Consider the following 20,858-nt stretch of genomic DNA (forward strand, 5'->3'; position numbering starts at 1 on the left):
AGCCTTTTGGCTTATTATCTTTGTAAGTAAATTTATTCTAAAAAGTTACAATAGAACTAAGTTATTACAAATATTTCATACCTCATCATTTTCAACAGAGCCATTCTGTGAAAATTCATGTGATACTGATGAAAGAAACCTTGATGGACAATTGCCTAGAAGAAAATTTCATCAAAAACAAAACACAAAATTATGAACAATTTTCAATTACTTTACATCAAAAAGACCAAAAAAATAAATCAAGAATAATTATGAAATACAATAGGCCCCCTGTATCCATGGGGTTTGGTTCAATTGTCTTTTGTGGATACCTGAAACGGCAGATAGTACCAAACCACTAGTAAGATGCGTATACGAGGTGGTATCAAAAAGTTTCAAGACTAGCTCTGTTTACAAGAAATTACTTTATTTATTTATGTTTACACACTATCACCGTCAAAATAGTCCCCTTGCACATCAATACAGCGCTCCCAGCATTCTTGCCACTTCTGAAATGTGTCTTGGAAGTCTTCTTTTCGAAGCATGTCAAGCACCTTCTGTGATTCGTGCTGGATCTCCGCAATGGTGTCAAACGGTGATCTTTGATGTGGATCTTCATATTTGGGAAGAGGGCAAAGTCTGCAGGAGCCAAATTTGGCAAGTACGGTGGATGCAGAAGTGAGATCATGTTGTTTCTGGCGAGAAACTCACGTATGAGGGGCACTCAGTGACAGGGTGCATTGTCGTCGTGGAGCATCCAGTATTTTGCATTATATAAGATCTAGTCGCTTTTGCCAAATGTCCTCCCTCAGACGACTTAAAACCTGGCTATAGAACTCGCTATTGACAGTCTGGCCCCTGAGGATGAATTCTCAATGCATAATGCTGCGAATGTCGAAAAAGACGATGAGCATGCACTTGGTCGTGCTGCAGACCTGCCTCGCCTTTTTCGGTCATGGAGATGATAGACTCTTCCACTGTGAAGACTGTTGCTTCGTCTCAGGGTCGTGCCCATACACCAAAGTTTCGTCACCGGTAATGATACTCGAATTTCACGTTTGCTTTGTTCTAACTTGCTGTTCATGATGAAATCGCAGATATGGTAAAGCAGGTGGTCAGAATAGCATCAGTTGCACAGCTCCCGATGTACACAGGACAATGTCTTTTGGCACACTGACTTATGAAGGTAGGTGCTCCCTGTGACTGTGCATGCACATGCCAACATGCGTGTAACATCTGTTGGCATGTTACAAACCTAGTATCGAAACTTTTTGATACCACTTCATATATAGCAAAATTAAAGCAGCAAATTATTAGCAAATTGACCTTAATCACAAGTGTGGCCAGTTTTTTAGTGAATATGTTATGTAGTTTAATATATAATGTATACGCTAAATAAATAATAATAAAAAGAGTAATGTTTTTATTAAATGAGATAATTTCTAGACCACCACTTCACCTGTACTATCCAGGGATGCTATCTACCACATTTGGGTATACATTCCATCGCTCCTCAATAATAATATTACATATTTATTAGAATTTTACTATTTTTTACATATTTATTAAAATTTTACAGTTATATGGTGTCAATGGAGCATTATATCAAGCAATACTTAGTCTTTCTTTGAGTTGTAAGTCGGCAGTTAGAACTGAAGGATGTACAGGAAGATTGCTTTAATGTTAAATCTGGTGTGAGACAAGGATGTATATTATTCCCTCTGTTATTCATTATCTATATGGATCACATTATGAAGGAAAGTGGTATTAAACATGATATCAGAATTGGAGATGTTAATGTCAGCTCTTTGCTTTATGCAGACGATGTTATACTTCTGAATAAATCCGCTACAAGTCTTGCAGACTTGTAGCGGATTTATTCAGAAGTATAACATCGTTTCACCCCCCCCCCCCCAATTGTTAACTTCTACATGGAAATCTTTGAGCAAAGGGCTCTTGATTCTGCCACGCTACGACCGACAGTCTGGCTCAGATACGTTGACGACGTGTTCGCGATCTGGCTACACGGGCAACAAATGCTAAATGCATTCCTTTACCACCTGAACAAACAACACGAATGCATACAATTTACCATCGAAATCGAAAACCAAAATTTGCTCCCGTTCCTAGACACACTAGTTACACGTCTTCCTTCAGGCAGTCTATCCTTCACGGTCTACCGAAAACCGACACACACGGGCCAATACATACATGCAAATACATACTACCACCCATCACAAAAATATGGAGTCATTAACACCCTTAAAAACAGAGCCACAACTATTTGCTCTAACCAGCAAGCCCTGAAACAAGAACTAAAAATCATTAGTGACACATTCATAAATAATAGCTATAACAAAAATACTGTTAATAAAATACTCTGTAAAACTACAACAAAAACGAATCTAGATTACAGTAAAACCATAGCCATCCCATACATTAAAGGGTTATCAGAAAAAATCAACAGAATCCTACATTATAACCTCAATGCCACCTTTAAACCACCCGCTAAACTTAAAACCATATTCAGCTCCTCTAAAGATCCTCTCCTTCCATTAGCACATCCTGGAGTATATTGCATCCGCTGCACCTGTAACTTACCATACAGTGGTGAAACAGGACGGACAATCCCTATACGCAAGAAAGAACACATTAGACACATTAAATATAACCATTATGGTGAAGCAGCCCTCTCAGACCATGCACTCAACACCTTACACCAAATCAACTGGAAAAGCACCTGCTCCTTTCACCGCACAAAAACCTGGTACGAAAGGAAATTTAAGGAATCCTGCGAAATCCTGATAAACCACCCAAATATCAATAACAAAGATGGCATGAAAATTCCAAGGATCTGGATGGCACACATTCAGCCTACCTAATATGAAAGATCCAGCATAAGTCAGGACTCTAGCCAATCCATAGCTAGTATTAGAAACCATTCCATACCAACTGGCTGGAATGATGTTAATATATGTATATAGTAGACAACACTAATAATAGGACTCTAGCGTTGATGTATAATTTTTTATTTTTATTTTATTTTATTTTTAATTTTTCACCAGAGGTCAGGCCAACAATTGTGGTAGCAGTTGGTCAGTGTCTTTAATGAACCAGTTTGATTGTTTGATTTCACCAGAGGTCAGGCCAACAATTGTGGTAGCGGTTGGTCAGTGTCTTTAACGAACCAGTTTGATTGTAGTATAGCTTGTTTCCTGTGTATATTTGTACGCTCCAGAAGATGACCTTGACATAAAGGTCAAAACATCAAATGTAGATTTTAGTTATATTAAACTAAAGTTTTTATTCAAACACGGTAGTTGTCTCCATAATTTTCAAAAATGCATCAAAATAATTTAAGTTAAAACTTTGAAGAAAAACATAGATCTAATCAAAGAAGTTGGAAAATTAAAATAAGAGTTAAAAGTAAAAGTCTTAATATGTTATAATAAGGAAAAGAAACATATATATCAATATAAATTCAGATCTAAGTTTGTAATCCAGGTCACAGCTTCAGGAGCTGCTTGTAAAAAGTCATTGCAGTCATTCTGATAAGCACGGAAGATGCATTCTGTTACGATATGTTGCATAGTCTGTCATGGAGCACCACAGTCACATTCTGGAGGTGTTTGTCTGATTCATTTATAGACAGTATCTCCACATAGGCCATGATTTATCCAAATTCTATTTAGTACCGTCCATGTTTTGCGAGGTAGATCTGATCCTGTGATGATTTGATCACCTTTAAAGATGTTATGCAAATGTTCTTTCGTATTTTCCTTCCATGTTTCTTCCCACTTTGATAAAGGATTAAAATTATTTAGCACTAGTTCTTCTGCTGCTTGTAGTGATGGATGGCGAGATTTCAATCTATTGACGTTAAGAGTTGGTAGATCCTGATGAATAGGTAGGTTTGGATTACCAGCAATTTTTTGGAATTCACGGACTAAAGAATTCAATCTACGTAGTTCTGTAGAAATAATGCCTGTAAAAGAGGTAACCAATATGTTGGGGTCGATCTAATAGAGCCTGTAATTAATCTTAAGGTATTGTTCAAATGAGAATTGATAATCCTTGTGTGAGTGCTATTTAGCCACACAGGAGCACAATATTCAGCACTTGAGAATACCAAAGCTAGGGCTGTTGTCCGAAGAGTAGAGGCTCTAGAACCCCAGGTAGTGCCACAGAGTCTCTGTAGGATATTATTATGTGTCCTTAGTTTATATGCCAAGTTTGAAAGATGATGCCGGAAAGTGAGAGAATGGTCAAGCGTGACTCCCAAGTACTTTGGGAATGTACGTGGGCTGTTCAATAAGTAATAAGACTAATTTTACTGTGGCGAAACCACTCGTCACAATATTAATTTCTGTGGAATAATGAAATGTTGTTGTATGTATTAACAAAAGAGGTTGATATTGATGTTGAAAATTTATTTATCACTAGGTTAGACTATAATAGATTTAGTTTAATCCTTTATCCCAGTGAGAGCAAACAAAGTTTGCACCTGAAAATATCTTCAGGACTAAATATAGTGTTGTACTATCTTATCCAGTAAGTAGTGCAACACCAAGGCAACTCGTGGCAAAGGTGGAGCAAGCTACCAGGCACTTCTAACCCAGTATCTCCCATAATGCAAAACACTTTTCCTATGTGGATATGTATACTGTTATGCATTAAAGGGATTGGCCATCTACCCAGACTAGTTTCGACCTTTATTGAGGTCTCTTCAGTGGGAGCCAGGCCCAGAGCTGGAGATACCAGGCAGAAGCAGTAGCAAGTCATCTGTGCCTATGGGAGTTGCCAAAAGGTTTATCACCTTTTTTAAAAATTACTCTGGATTTAGAGAAAGATGTTGAAAATTTATTTATCACTAGGTTAGACTATAATAGATTTAGTTTAATCCTTTATCCCAGTGAGAGCAAACAAAGTTTGCACCTGAAAATATCTTCAGGACTAAATATAGTGTTGTACTATCTTATCCAGTAAGTAGTGCAACACCAAGGCAACTCGTGGCAAAGGTGGAGCAAGCTACCAGGCACTTCTAACCCAGTATCTCCCATAATGCAAAACACATTTCCTATGTGGATATGTATACTGTTATGCATCAAAGGGATTGGCCATCTACCCAGACTAGTTTCGACCTTTATTGAGGTCTCTTCAGTGGGAGCCAGGCCCAGAGCTGGAGATACCAGGCAGAAGCAGTAGCAAGTCATCTGTGCCTATGGGAGTTGCCAAAAGGTTTATCACCTTTTTTAAAAATTACTCTGGATTTAGAGAAAGATGTTGAAAATTTATTTATCACTAGGTTAGACTATAATAGATTTAGTTTAATCCTTTATCCCAGTGAGAGCAAACAAAGTTTGCACCTGAAAATATCTTCAGGACTAAATATAGTGTTGTACTATCTTATCCAGTAAGTAGTGCAACACCAAGGCAACTCGTGGCAAAGGTGGAGCAAGCTACCAGGCACTTCTAACCCAGTATCTCCCATAATGCAAAACACATTTCCTATGTGGATATGTATACTGTTATGCATTAAAGGGATTGGCCATCTACCCAGACTAGTTTCGACCTTTATTGAGGTCTCTTCAGTGGGAGCCAGGCCCAGAGCTGGAGATACCAGGCAGAAGCAGTAGCAAGTCATCTGTGCCTATGGGAGTTGCCAAAAGGTTTATCACCTTTTTTAAAAATTACTCTGGATTTAGAGAAAGATGTTGAAAATTTATTTATCACTAGGTTAGACTATAATAGATTTAGTTTAATCCTTTATCCCAGTGAGAGCAAACAAAGTTTGCACCTGAAAATATCTTCAGGACTAAATATAGTGTTGTACTATCTTATCCAGTAAGTAGTGCAACACCAAGGCAACTCGTGGCAAAGGTGGAGCAAGCTACCAGGCACTTCTAACCCAGTATCTCCCATAATGCAAAACACATTTCCTATGTGGATATGTATACTGTTATGCATTAAAGGGATTGGCCATCTACCCAGACTAGTTTCGACCTTTATTGAGGTCTCTTCAGTGGGAGCCAGGCCCAGAGCTGGAGATACCAGGCAGAAGCAAGAGGTTGATAGATGGCGTATACGGGCTGATGTGCCAGAGTGTCACGTGACTAAATGCAAGTGCTCATCGGCGCGCCTATGAGGTGCGACCAGTCTTCGAAATGGAAGCGTCCTTGGAACAGCGTTATGCGATTAAATTTTGTGTGCTTTGCAAAAATTGGCGTCGGACACTTTTAACATGATACGCAAAGCTTTCCACGAGGAAGCAATTCGAAGGCAAGTATTTTTGGCTGGCATAAAACTTTTGAGGAAGGAAGGCAAAATGTGGAAGATCTTGAACGTGAGGGAAGACCGTCAAAGTCCATCACAGAGACAATGATCAACACAGCAGCGATTATCATCAAGCACGTCAAAAGGAAGTGTCCATTGCTGAAGAATGGCTTCTTATTGCACCATGATAATGCAAGGCCACATATTGCTGGTTGTGTAGTGGACGTTTTGCAGAAGAACAACACAGATATCCTACCACACCCTCCATACAGTCCTGATCTCGCACCTTGCGATTTCTGGCTGTTTCCTCAGCTCAAGAAACCACTAAGAGGCCACCATTTCGAAAGCAACAAAGCATGTGTAAAAGCTGTGGAGGTGGTTTTGAAAGAACTCTCAAAAAACGGACTCTCACGTGTTTTTAAGAAGTGGATGCAACGTTGGGACAAATGCATTGCGTCTCACATTAGTTACTTCGAAAAAGACCATGTAAATGATGACGATTAAAGGTAATCCGTTTTCTGTATAAATATAGTCTTATTACTTATTGAACAGCCTACGTATTATATGGAAGTACAGTGTTGTTCAATTAAATTTTTAGTTTCACATTTGCCAAATTATTATTTAGATGAAAACAAGATATTACCGTTTTGCTCCTATTTAAACAGAGTTTCCATCTTTTAAAATATTCATCCAGAATAGTTGTCAGCATTTAGAATTTCTTCTGTACGACTTATGCATTTATGCTGTGTAGTTATTGCTATATCGTCGGCATAACAAAATTTCCTTGACGAAGTGACGGGAAGATCAGATATATACAGATTGAATAATAACAGAGATAAAACAGATCCCTGTGGCAGTTCATTATTTAACTTCCTTTCGCTGCCAATTTTATTACCTATAGTCACTATAAATCTTCTATCTCTTAGCATATTGTTAATAATATGGACTATTGTTTTACATGGGATGATTTTATATAATTTATATAGAAGGCCTTGTCTCCAAATGGTGTCGAAGGCTGTTGACAAATCAATAAATACTGCTGATGTTTTTAAACCTTTTTGAAAACCAGCTTCTATGTGAGTTACCAAAGAGAGAACCTGGTCACAACACCCACGATTTAGTCTGAAGCCAGTTTGTTCTATTGGGACATTTTTAAAAATTGTGGAGCTTATTCTATTATAAATAAGTCTTTCAAAGAGTTTATAACAACAACTGAGGAGAGTAATAGGTTAGTAACTTTCCGGTTTATGATTAGGCTTACTAGGCTTTAAAATTGAAAGTACTTTTGCTTTTTTAAAAATAGTGGGAAGTTTACCAGTTGTAAGAACGTCAGTATGGAACTTTGTTAACCATAATCTTGCATTTTTTCTCAGATTAATCAAAAATTTTGGATGAGTGTTATCAAAAACCAGGAACCTTACCAGGCCTTAATTCCTTTAAGGCTGCTTCAACTTCTTGCTGCGTAAAAGGGTGTGCAAAATTTGAAGTTATAGGTGAAGACTTGCTAAATTCTTTTAATTTTCTCTTTATATATCTTGTTTGCTTTTTATTGTTTGGGATATGTGATATATTAACAATATGTATAGCCAGTCGATCTGGGGTGATTCTTGGTTGTTCTTTAATCAAAGGAGCACTACCACCTAGTTTCCTAAGAAGGCTCCAAGCTTTACGGCTGGAATGAGTAAAGTCTATACCTTCAACTGTATTTACCCATTTTTTCCTTCGGGATATATCCAAGTTTTCTAGGAGTTCGTCTGCTGTTTTTGAGTCATTGTTTATCTGATATTCATTATAAAGTAATTCACATTCTTCGCTCCAAACATGTATATAGTTATGTCTAATACCTCTAGGAATACTTTTCTTGGCAGCAAGCAGGACTACGCCTATAAATCGATGAAAATTACTACTTATTGGAGATATCCACCGAATACATTTATCAAGTTCATTTGCGTATTTATTCCAGTCAGCCTTTTTAAAATTCCAGTGTGGGAGAGGCTTTAATCTCACAAATGGAATGGAAATGCCAATGTCAATTAATACTGGTTGACTATGAGGAAAGTCAGTTAAGACCCTTCTCAGATTTTGCATAGGGTGACCTGAATTATTTTTGCTCACAAGACATACATCACGGTTATAGTCTCTTTTCCAGGCCGCAGACCTAAAAGTGCCTTTGTCTTTGGCATCAAAGACTAAGTGAAGATTATTTAGTTCGATCCAATCAACAAGTTTTTTGCCACATTCGTTGTTTCAAGCATAATTCCACTGTTCAGCAATAGGAATAATTTTTTCCGGCCAAGGTGATCCAGGTGGCTTATAAATATTCATAATGTAATATCTTGAACTTTTATCACTACTGTATGTTTTCTACAATATTTTGAGATAGAAGAAAAACGTCTTTAAGACGATTTTGCGCATATGTTGCTATTCCATATACTTCATGATAAGTTGCACCAATAGCAGTGTAACCTGGAATGCGACCTCTTTTAAGGAGCTGTTTAGGATCAGCAGCACGTGTTTCCTGGACAGCAATCACATCAACATTGTTGGTTAACAATAATTTCGATAAATAATCGCATTTGGCTTTGGTAATAGACTCAATATTTAATTGACAAATACATAGTGTAGGGCCAATGTTTCTAAATTCTGGTTTCTGGAAGTCACTATATTCAATAAATTCAGTAGACATCATGAAACTGGCCAGGAGATCTTTAGGATGGACTGGCTGCCTATCGCTGCTGCTCATTTGGCACCACCCGGGGATACGTATAGCTTTAGGATCACCATGGACGCGAGCAACTTTGTCCCACAATCCACATAATTATGTAGAACGAAATGAGAAAATATGCTAATAAAAATGTAATTGTTAATAAAATCTTAATATTTTTATTCTTAATAGGAGGAATCAACTGAGATCAGAACACCTCGTGTTCAGCTACATATTTATTCATCTTCTGAATCTTTGGCAGTTCAGCTGCTTGCTTGCCAACTGAGCAAATTATGTGGAAGGCTGAGGATCACTGATAGTAGAAGCTCTGTCGACTTTTTAAAAAAACATTGTTATTGGAAGCTGCCGTTTTTGTCTCTTCAATTCAGTAAACAGGTTCTGCAAAGGTTCCAAAGCTTCTGTTATTGTGCGAATAATTTTTATGCTGCACCCCATCATTGAATCATAATCCATTATCTGTTCCTTTAATGTTTGAACCATTCGCAACATCGTGGCAAATTTTTCGAGTGTCCACGCTGGTGGTTCTTGTTCACTTTCATCCTCATTTTCTTCTTTAGATTTGGCAAGATCTTTCAACTCGTCGTTAGTGAGCACCTCACGATGTCCATCTATGTAATCATTCAATTCTCCTTCTGTCATATCGTCAAATCCCTCTCCACCTATTTTCCGTGGTGTGTTAATTATCGTTCTTATCTGTGAGTTAGCATCAGGGGCACCTTGGGAATTATGAACGCCATCACCCCACAAATTCTTCCAGCATGCAGTTACCGTTTCTGGTTTCAATTCGTTCATTTCTCCCCTTGATGAATACACTTGCATCTGCAATTATGAATGATTTCCAGCATTCCATGACTCCAGCATCAGCACAGAATCCTCAACCATTGCACGAATCATATCGAAAACCTGCCAAGCATATGAGGCTTTGAAGCATCTAATGACACCTTGATCGAGTGGCTGAAGCAATGAAGTCATATTAGGTGGGAAGAAGACCACTTGAACATTTCTGTCTTTGGTGACTAGTGACTCAGGGTGCCCCTGAGTCACTAGTCACCTATTATCAATTATCTGTTAAGCGTTGTCTATTATCAATAAAACTTTAAATGGTAATCCTTCCCTCTCCAAGTATTTTTTCACCTCTGGAATTAAACATCGATGGAATTATTCCATAAATAACATGGCTGTGACCCACGCATTCAGATTTGATTGCCAAAAAACAGGCAGACAACTTTTGTTTTTAAGGACACATGGATTCTGTGCTCAACAAGGCCAGGTTTAATTATACGACCAGCTGCATTGCCAGAAAGTACCATCGTTAATCTGTCCTTAAAGCTTTAAAGCCTCGTGCTTGCTTCACAGTTTTATGGATGTAGGTCCGTTGGGGCATTTTCTTCCAAACGAGGCTGGTTTCATCACAATTAAAAACTTGCTTAGGATGATAACCTTTCTCTGCAATAATTTTTTTAAATTCTGCTGGGAACAATGCAGCAGCTTTCTCATCAGCTGATGCAGATTCTGCTGTAATTTTTATGTTTTTTAGATTAAACCTAGTTTTGAATCTATGCAACCAGCCCTTGCTTGCTGTAAATAATTTTTCTTCTTCTTCTGTTTCATCTTGCGGCCGCATGTCTTCGTATAGGATTAATGATTTTTGTCGTAATGTGTTACCTTCAATAGGAATCCTTTTTCTTGTCATGTCTTCCACCCACAAATTCAAAGCTTTCTCTACCTTGAGTAATACCTTATCACGCACTGTACCCATAACTTTTGCAGATTTGGGCACAATGGAAAGACTGGCACGAATTTTTTCTTTGTTCTTCAACACTTCACTTATCTTGATTTTTTTTCTACTTCATTGACTAATATTGACTTTTTTTCTACTTCAATCATATTGATAATCTTTGATTTTTCACTAATACCGAGCACTTCACATCTTCTCTTCGGTTTTGAAGCCATTTTTCACAATTTATTTCCTTGAATTTAAACAGAATTTTTAATTGCAATGACAGACAGTTGACTGCTTTCTTCAGCAATTCAAGTAAAATGAAACATGAACAAACATGCACGTTTAAGTCCACATGCCTAGCAAAACAAGCATGTTTTGACAAGTTTTCAGCCTGCGTGTATGCATGTTTCAAACTGGCCATTTCACGTGCTTTTTTCAAACTGTGGATACGGGGGGGGGGGGGGTCCCTACTATATTTTTATCATGCTTGCATTTTAGTAAAAGCTGCAACCTGCAGAACAGGTTTTCTTTCAAATAGATGTGTTGGTACTGCTTAGTCCATTCAATCGTTAATGAATATAATTTTTTAGCAAGTCATTTGTTTTCAGGATAACTTGCTTGTTTATTCTTCTAATATTGAAAGTAAAAATTATTAAAACCAGTTATTTCCAAGTTGCATCAAGCAAAATTAAAGTTGAAAAGTTGAAAAAATTCGAAACATGCTTGTTTTGGCAAGTTTTGACACTGCAATAAATACCTGGTGTGTGTATTATGTGGCCTTCCTCAATGAATCCCTGGAGGTCTCTCTTAATAATAATAGTCTTTGTCTTTAATTTCTATAAACATGACAGCTTACCTATTTTGAAACAGATATTAAAAGTCTCTGGGATGGATTTTTTTCTCCCAGAAACTCAAAGAAATCAACCATCGAATCCAGACTATGTCAGACAATAACATATTGTGTTGAGGTTGGGGAATGTGTTCAGGCACTTGTCTGCAGCATTCTCTTCACTGAATGCTGTTTAATAGCATTCATAGTTTGGGTCAGTTATATTTGACTGGCAATGAGCTGGGATTGTCTCTCAATCTAGAAAAGTTAGGACCGAAACATTTGTGTGCCTGCAACCTTTTGAGAATAAAAAGTGTTAGCAGATTATTATTATTATAACAGTATAATCAATGTGTTTTTTTATTTTTATGGAAAACATTAGGTGCTGGTACACATTCTTTGCTATCAGTAAAAGTTGAATAAAATGATACTGCATGTGTGTGTAATGTGTCACTCTTAATAAAGATGCCAATATGCCATACTGTTGTGTACTGTCCCAAAAAAAGCACCGAGTACTATTATTATTATTATTATGGTAACCTCCATGGAGTCAGTAGTCTCATCATGACAGGTTCACTCAACTAGCAACATATCATATTGAACCTTTAAATCATTTACACTTATAAACCACATGCATTTAATGTGGTTTATAAGTTTAGCTGTCAATTGGGATGCAATAATAACTGCAAAATTGAATCTACCATCCAATCTTTAAGATCATGTTTGGCTGAATATTACTGACAATCACAATATTCCCATACCAAACCATTTGTATTATGCCACAAAGAAAAAAACATAAGCAAAAGCACACTAATAATATTAACTCAAATTACACTACTGAAATCTCATTACGTGCTATACAATCATTTAAAATTGAAATTTAAAAGGTTACAATTGATTGCCAAGAAAATAAAACCAAATTATATTATTCAGAACCCCCAACAATAAAAAACAACAATACACATTACACACATTTAAGACTCCACTAATCTCTATCTTATAGTGGATAAGGATCTATCCACTATAAGAAATGAGATTAGTGGAGTCTACCCTCAATCTGTTTCAGGGCCTAGAATTCTCCGATCATTGGTATGCTCAAGCGATCTTTTCTTGACCTCCTCCCGGGAGTCCGTGACTAGGTTTCCCCACAGAAACGTCGTCTTAGGAATGGAGTTGCTCCTGCAACTGTCCAGCCAACGAAGATCCAGCACCAAGAGCTGGCCAACGAGGGGAAATGAAAAGAGAGAAAAGACATGGGGGGGGTTCCTAACCCTTGTATATCTCCTCCCTACCGGCAATCACCATAACTTAGGTCATTCACTCGGCATGTAGAATTTTCGTCACATGGGTCTGATCTCACAACGTCCGTTCTCTCTCCGCTTGTTTTCTTCACATGCCATGAGCACGCAACTGCCGGAGGCAACCGTCTGCTTGCCCCCGAACTTTCAGCTTTTGTTCACACAGATTATCTTTGTCGTCTCTCTCTTGTAAATTATTTTACATTAAAGGTAATATCAACTCTAAACCAATATTATTAACTTACACATATGATTGGCATTTTTTTTTATATATTCTTTTCTTTTAACAAGTAAACAATGTCTCCTTGAGTTATTTCACAATTCTTTTCTTTTTAAACTAGTGTATTCAATATTATACAAAGAACACAACCACACATACTTAGAAACAAGCATATATTTAAATTTCTTATAGGATCTTTGCCTGTTAAACGATGATGTGGAATCTTAGTATTCTAGACTTATCAAAGTTTAACACTACTGTGCACAGATTTTGGCCACCTGGTTTTCAAAAGGATGAATAGATGTTGGAAAGGGTTCAAAAGCAACTGACTAATGTAGTTTCCAATCTTGGAATGTTGAATATGAGGAAAGGTTGAGAACATGCAATTTACAGAGTCGCGTGGATAGGAGGAAGAGGGGTGATATGATAGAGACATACAAGTTGGTAAGGGATTGTTATAGTATCAATGCGGAAGAGGTTTTTCATAAAATGGTGGGAGATCAGGGGAGAACAAGTCATCCCTGAGAAGCAAGTTTGATCACAACTCTGCATCCCTGAATGCAGAGTTGTGATTGATTGGAATGCCTTGCCTGAGTGTGGCATCTACAGAGAATTTGAAAGTGTGTAAAGCATGGTATGATGAGCTGCACGTATGACAAAGGGACCTCCTAGATGGGGCTTTGACTCCATAGTCTTAGGGTGGTAGTAATAATAATAATAATGAGAAGTATTACAGCTATGTAGGAGTCAATCTTAAGATAACAGTTCTTAAGAGATCTTAACATAAACAGCTGTAATAATTTTTTTTTTTTACCTTAGAGGGTACCAATAGATCTCTAGATCTTTTGTCCGTTACAATGTAAATGTTTCACTTAGTCATTGTTGCGTATAAACTATAACATGATGCTTTGTGCTGTGAAGATGCTGATTTGAAATTCAGTACAATGTAAGCCAATTAATAAACATCTTTTTATAAAATAATTCATTTGGTGTTGTTAATTCCATTAACCACCCAAAATGTATATACATCCAGGTTACCATGGATGTGAAGTGCATATTAAAATTGTAATACCATTGATATCATATTGAAATATATGATGGATATGAAGTGTACACGAGTGATGTATTTTATCCATATTGACAGCAACGTGGTTAAAGAAAGCCTACATTCTCAAATAGTGCAACAGTTGTTAGGAACATGCAAGAAGAAATCAAAGATGGAACAAAACTATGAAGAATTCAGATTTCACAACATCCAGGAAGAAAAGCTGGAACCTTCTTAGAAAGCTGAGAGCAGCCTCTATGACGACTTCTCAAAAATGCCAGGTCACAGCAAATAGTATAGCTTCCTGTTCACTGAAAACCTCAAAAATAAAGCCCAGCAAAAACTCCAAAGAGAAATAAATAAGTCTCTGAAGAATACATTAGCTGCAAGGCAAGAATCATCTTGCCTAGCTGATCAGATTAACAAAAGAAATAGAAGCAGCATTAAAATTAGCTAAAAATAGCCATGCCCCTGGTGCTAATGGTATCCTACCAAAGTTCCTAAAAAACCTGGGAGAATGTGCACAAAGCTGGCTTGCAGCACTTTATTCCACAATAATTCAATCTGGTAAACTTCCCAAACAGTGGAAAGAATCAAAAATCCTGGCCATTTTAAAACCCAAGCAACAGCATGATGAATCAAAGAACTTCCAACCTATTACTCTTTTTTGAACTTCTTACAAACTTTTTGAAAGAGTAATCCTCAGAAGAATTTCTCCCCCCCCCCCAATCTTGGAAAGTATTTTACCTCCCGAACAGGCAGGTTTCAGACCTGGATGAGATTGTTGCAATCAGGTCCCATCAATTACAGCAGATATTGAAAAAGCATTCCAGGAAAACCAGAAAACAGGAGTGTCCTCATAGATCTTACATCTGATTATGATACAGTATAAAAAATAAAAAACTTATTTAATTAGCAAATATCCTCCAATGCAAAAAAAAATAATAATAATTAATCTTCAAAACTCAATGCTTTCAAATCGTAAATTCCATGTGCAGCTTGTTGCAAGAAAAAGCAGGACAAAATTCCTCCAACATGGCCTCCCCCCAGGAATCAGTCTTGTCTTCACCTGTCTTCAAATGTTTATTTATAATTCAGACTTACCTTCCAGAGATTCCCAGAAGTTCATGTATGCTGATGACCTAGGTATTAGTCATAAGCCTAGTTTTGACAAAGTCAATAAATCCCTTGAACAATGACTAATACAACTGGAAAAATGTTTCAACTCCTGGTATATCCAAGACCTAGTCCAGCAAAAACTATCTTTTCTACATTCCACCTGCTCAACTCTGAAGCTAACCACACAGTAAATCTTAATTTCTATAATAAAGTCATAAACCAAGAAGATTACCCAAAATATCTAGGAGTCACAATAGACAGAACTCTCACCTACAATATACGACAACTGGGAAATAAGATTGAAGCTAGAAACAATATTATCTCTAACTGACTGGAACTGGCTGGGGATGCAGAGCCCCCCCCACACAGGATGTCTGCCCTGGCTTTGGTCTTCTCAACAGTTGACTATTGTGCCCAGGTCTGGAGTAGAAGTAGTCATGACAAGTTAATAGATACAGAACTGAACCAAACCCTACGTATGTAATCTCAGATACTCTGAAATCAACCCTGGCTTCTTGTCCTGGCAAATATCACCACATAAGATCTTAGAAGACAGTCTGAAACTTTTAAAAAATATCATATGTTCACTGGGCATCCACAGATGCCATATGTCGCTCCGATGCTTGGTGATGTGCCACACAAGGCTTCAACTCTCTGAAGATCAGTCACTTCACACATGCCATCCATCCATCTTAATGATAGGCTATTCCTTCCTCTTTTTCCAGGAACTTGACCTTCTATTTCTGTTCTGAGGAATCTTCCTTCCATCCTTTCAATGTGTCCAAAATATTTTAACTTTCTTCTGTCAATATCCTTAAGGAGCCTTAAAGAAGTTCTACTGATCTTTTCTAACACACATTCATTTGTATGCCTTTCAGTATATATCCTCAAAAGCCTTCTTTCACTCCACATCTCAAAAGTAGCTATCCTTTTCTTATCTGACTTCTTTAGGTTCCAAGTCTCACATCCATAAGATGCTGCTGGAAAAACAATTGTTGAAAAAATATAAAAAAACTCAAATCTGACCCTCTACAACTGATCTCAAATATACTAAATACCGACTCAGATCACATACTTCCCTTTGATCTGAGGGATAATTATTGGAAACTCAAAACTTTAATCCTGAAGATAAATGAAGGAATCGTTGGAATGATTTTAACATTACTAAATGATCACTTATTGAAGATCTCTGTTCTGAGCTTCCTATTGATTTCAGGTTTGTGTGAGAGATTTGATCTGTCACACAAACAATGGTCCTCCCAAAACAGGATTAGGATGGGCTATGGAAGATGTAAATATCTACTTCATAAATGGAAAATTGCCAATCAGCCATACTATGAATGCTCTGCTCTGCAAACCATATCTCACAGTATGGCTGATTGGCAATTTTCCATTCACAAAAGTTTTAATGATGGTCTCTTAATCCCCCCCATGCAATCCATGATCAAGAAGAGGTCAATGCCCTCACTCCTACATTTCCTCTACTGGTTCCTTCCATCTCTTTGCATATGATTGGTGCAGTGTTAACAAAAGATTGCAGGACTCAACAACAAAGGCAAGCAGACAATTGTTGAAATGCTGATTCTCTTCAACTGAATTCCAAAATATCTGAAAGTGCCATAACAACATTCCTATCTATTTCTTAAAGTTTTAAACTTTTTTGTGTGCGAACTATATGCAAAACTTTGTAATTTCTGTTTTCGTAAAGTAAAATCAGAGGTGTGAGGCATACGTGAAGGCGAGTTACATTTGAGTAAATACAGTATGGCATGTTTCAATTCGTGGTAGAATTTTATTTGAAGTTAGCCTTTGTGATCTGACTTAATGACATTGAAAATTTCAAATGCAATCAAACATTTATTTCACGTAATTGAAAAATTGGATAATAGTTTTTAGTTAGATACTGTGTTTGCCGGTGCAACATATGGTTTTACTTGAGTCTACACAGCATAGTTTCTGCGGGAGGGGACATGCAATTCATTAGTTAGTGCCATTTTTATCTCAGTTGTCTCTAACTGTACTATTTGTTAAGAAATATATTTACAGAGAGTGCAAATGTCTCTGTACCTTATTCAGTGATACAATAAAAGTACTTGTTTTTCTTGCGTCTGCAGTATAGTATCTGTTGGGGAGGGCATGCTGTTTACTTTGGGGAGCGAGTTACTATCACTCCTAGATGAACATGTGGTTAAACATTTTTTTGTGTCTGAGGTATATGTGAAACTTTTTAATTTCTTTTTTCATAAAGTAAAATTAGGGGTACGAGTTATACCCAAGGGAGAGTTATACTCGAGTAAATACGGTACTTTTTGTGTCTGATCTTGATCAAAGATGAAGCTTTGTTTTTATTTTCAGCTTGCAGCATAAACAGCATTAATATAAACAGCAAACCAAAACAATAAAAGTAAAAACTTTTAAAAAATATACAATAATGCTTACAGAAGAATGCTTTAACAGCCATATTTCTGTGTGAAATAGAAATGCAATTTAAAAAATTTCACTCACATGTTGCATACAAAAAAAAAGTTTGCTTATCACTCTTTATTTTTCTCCATTAGCAGAATTCATTAGTACTAGTTCATCATTGTCTGAGCAATTCAGGTATAGGCTTTTCATGTCCTGTTCCTGAAAATCTGTTCTCAAAATTTTTAAAACTCTCCTACTGTGTTACATATTAACTGAATTCGCTACCTATGAACCTGGCAATGTTCTGATGTGGTTTTGTATATAATAATCAGCAAAGTGATGGCACATGCTCAGGAACACGTAATTGCTTTAATGCAGTATTTTATTATTATTATTATATAGTATCTCCATGGAGTCCTGAAACTGATCATGGAAGACACAAACTAATTATTATATACACAAAACCTACCATAATTCTCCTTGAACTGATTCACTGTCAGGAGATTGGGAAACAATTTTGGCAATCCATTCCACTCATTCACCACTTGCCCTGCAAAATATTTAGAACACCTTTAATAACCACACTATAATATAACTTCCCGCCCCAGATGGCCCTACTTCTCTGACTATGCTGCTTGGAAAGAAGTCAATGGACATTAAAAGTGTAAGGAGTAAACAGCTATGGCACACGCCTTAATAAGATGCAACTCCTCCATTTGCTGTTATGATTGCAACCATCCTACATGTAATGAGGTTCTCAACTATTATGGGGTAGATGTCCTTTTACCTCACTTGAGGCTCTACTTCATCCCACAGGTGTTCAATAGGGTTTAGATAAAGGTTATGAAGGACAGGCAATTGTGGTGACATTCATATCCACAAACCATGCAGTTACAGCAGCAGACTTATGACACACTGTCATAGTACACTGTCTTGCTGAAAGAGATGATGGTTAATTCCATAGAAATGCTACAAAGTAGGAAGCATTGCATTGTCCAGAATGTTCACATACCTCTTGGAGTTCAATGATAAATTTATGATAAATGAAGGTCTGAAGCCAAATCACGAAAAACAGGACAATATAATTACACTGCCACCTCCGAATCTCACAACTGGGATTACGTACTCTACTAAGAGACATTCATCAGGCATCTGCTAAGCTTTCTAAGTTTCCACATCCCACTGTACACATTCACTGCACCACTGAAGAAAATATTACATGTTGGTTCAGGTAATGTGGGGCTTACATATTGAGGTCCTAACATGGAAACCCATGTTGTGAGCCTTGGTTCTAAATATTTTTATGCAGATCATGTTCCAGTCGATGCTTGAAACTGCATTCAATGTGTTTGGCCAATGAATAATAGTTTTTACATATTATCCTTCACAGCATCCCCACAGTCATATTTGGTGAATGTGGTGAGTCAGCCACTGCAGGTAGAACTTGCAATTGACTCCCTGCACTGCTTCCATTTCAGTATAGTATTATTGATTGTTCACCTGGAATAACCCAATTTATCAACTATCTGCCAAACAGATAGGCCTGCAACATGGCATCCTATCACAATGCCTCTTTCAAACTTAGTCAGTTCCCTTCTTGCAGCCCTTTCACCCAGACACAGTTACACTGACTTAGGAGCATCGTATTCCTCCAATTCATACTGGCTACAAACACGTGACTCATCACATGGAACAATACACCTTTCCTATGGGGGGTAACCATTGGCTTCTTTCCAAGTAGTGTATTTGTAATATACCAAAAAATTTCCTTTGCTTCAATTTTATAAAACCTTTAATATCTTAAAAGTTTCTATCGTGGCACCTCTTTTCCACCTATCAATTAAACTTTGTAACCCACAAACTTTTAACCTACCATAAGGATGATTCTACAGACCTGTCACCAGCTTAATCACTTGTCAATGAATCTCCTCTAGTACTTCTAGTCCCCAAGAAACCTAAGTGACAAAATCTGTGCACAGCAGTCAAGATGTGGCCAAACATGTGGCCTTATAAAGAGAGATAATAACTTCCCTATCTTTGCTTGTTAGCATGTTTTTCAACATCCAAGTAATCTTTTGAGATATTTTACCTATACACCATTATCCTGAACTCCCTAGCCTCAACGATTTCCTGCAATCCAGTACCATCAATATGATATACTGTATGCAACCTTTTCAACCCAAAGTGCATGACATTACATTTTTCAACATTAAATTGACAATCATTATTCTTTGTGCACAATGCCAATTTATTTAAATTATCCTGAAGGATATCTACTTTATCAACCATTGCTCTCCAGTTTTGCATCAGCAACCAACTGATTACGCCTCTTAAATCTTTCCATATATCACTAATATACAGATTAAAGAGCAGTGGCCCTATTACAAAACCCTGAAGTACTCCAACTAGTCACCCTTATTCTCCTAAATTCCACTCCATCGTATACTGGTATCTGTCTGTCTGTCAACTGCAAAGTCCATTTTATAATAAAGTGAAAATGTGATTAAATTACTAAGACAGGGGGTCTTAATAGTAGTATCTATAGAGTATCACATCCTTATTCCACTGTTGGATTTTACTTTGGCCAACTTTTCCAATACTTTTAACAACCACTCTTGATATATTAATTGCTCTGAAGTTTTCTACCTTTGTCTTTAAGCCACCTTTATGCAATAGAACTATTTTGCCATCTTTCCACTCCCCCTAGAATCCTACCAGAGCTGAGACAGATGGACAACTTCATCAGAGGCAATAGCAATTCTCTTGCTCATTCACATAGTACACAGACTGACATGCCATTTAGTCCAACTGCTGTGTTCACATTCATATTTTTCAATAAGCTGAACACCTCCTGTTCATCTATCACATCAGCAACTGAAATAATGGTACACCTTAGCAAAATGATTACTCGACAGCTCAACTAGTTATTTTCTCCTCTGTGACCTTCCTGCTATCAGTATTGATTCGAGTCATACTTCCATAGTCATAATGAAAAAACTCTTTTGGATAAACTTTAGTCTGCCTAGCTAATTTCCTCTCATAATCTGAATTGGCCTTAATTACCATACTAGTCGCCCTTCTCACTAGCACTTTGTGCTATTCATGAGCATGCTGATCAGCTTTTTCTTTATATTCTGTCCACAGTTTTTTTTTTTTTTTTTTTTTTTGTAGCTCTTGCTTTATATCTCTACTCATTCATTTATCAGAGATATCATTATTGTAACTACAATCAAGTCTGCAA

At 37.1% G+C, this 20,858-nt stretch overlaps 1 protein-coding gene across 3 annotated transcripts in view; it reads right to left on the reverse strand.

The window, feature by feature from the left end:
- Nucleotides 1–20,858, reverse strand: part of mRpS18C (mitochondrial ribosomal protein S18C) — a 110,127-nt gene that overhangs the window by 83,188 nt on the left and 6,081 nt on the right. For 2 of the 3 annotated variants that reach the window (XM_090403178.1, XM_090403184.1), the window contains exons 2-3: nt 18,087–18,167; nt 82–155 (exon numbers count right to left, since the gene is read on the reverse strand). In XM_090403178.1, the coding sequence (XP_090259304.1) occupies nt 82–155; nt 18,087–18,167 (155 nt within the window). The remainder of the gene's footprint in view (nt 1–81; nt 156–18,086; nt 18,168–20,858) is intronic. The other variant, XM_090403192.1, reaches the window with a different exon arrangement.

The sequence above is a fragment of the Typopeltis vanoorti genome, chromosome 2, assembly GCF_054136105.1.
Source record: "Typopeltis vanoorti isolate ZY-2024b chromosome 2, IOZ_Tvanoo_1.0, whole genome shotgun sequence".
NCBI classification, from domain to species: domain Eukaryota; kingdom Metazoa; phylum Arthropoda; class Arachnida; order Uropygi; family Thelyphonidae; genus Typopeltis; species Typopeltis vanoorti.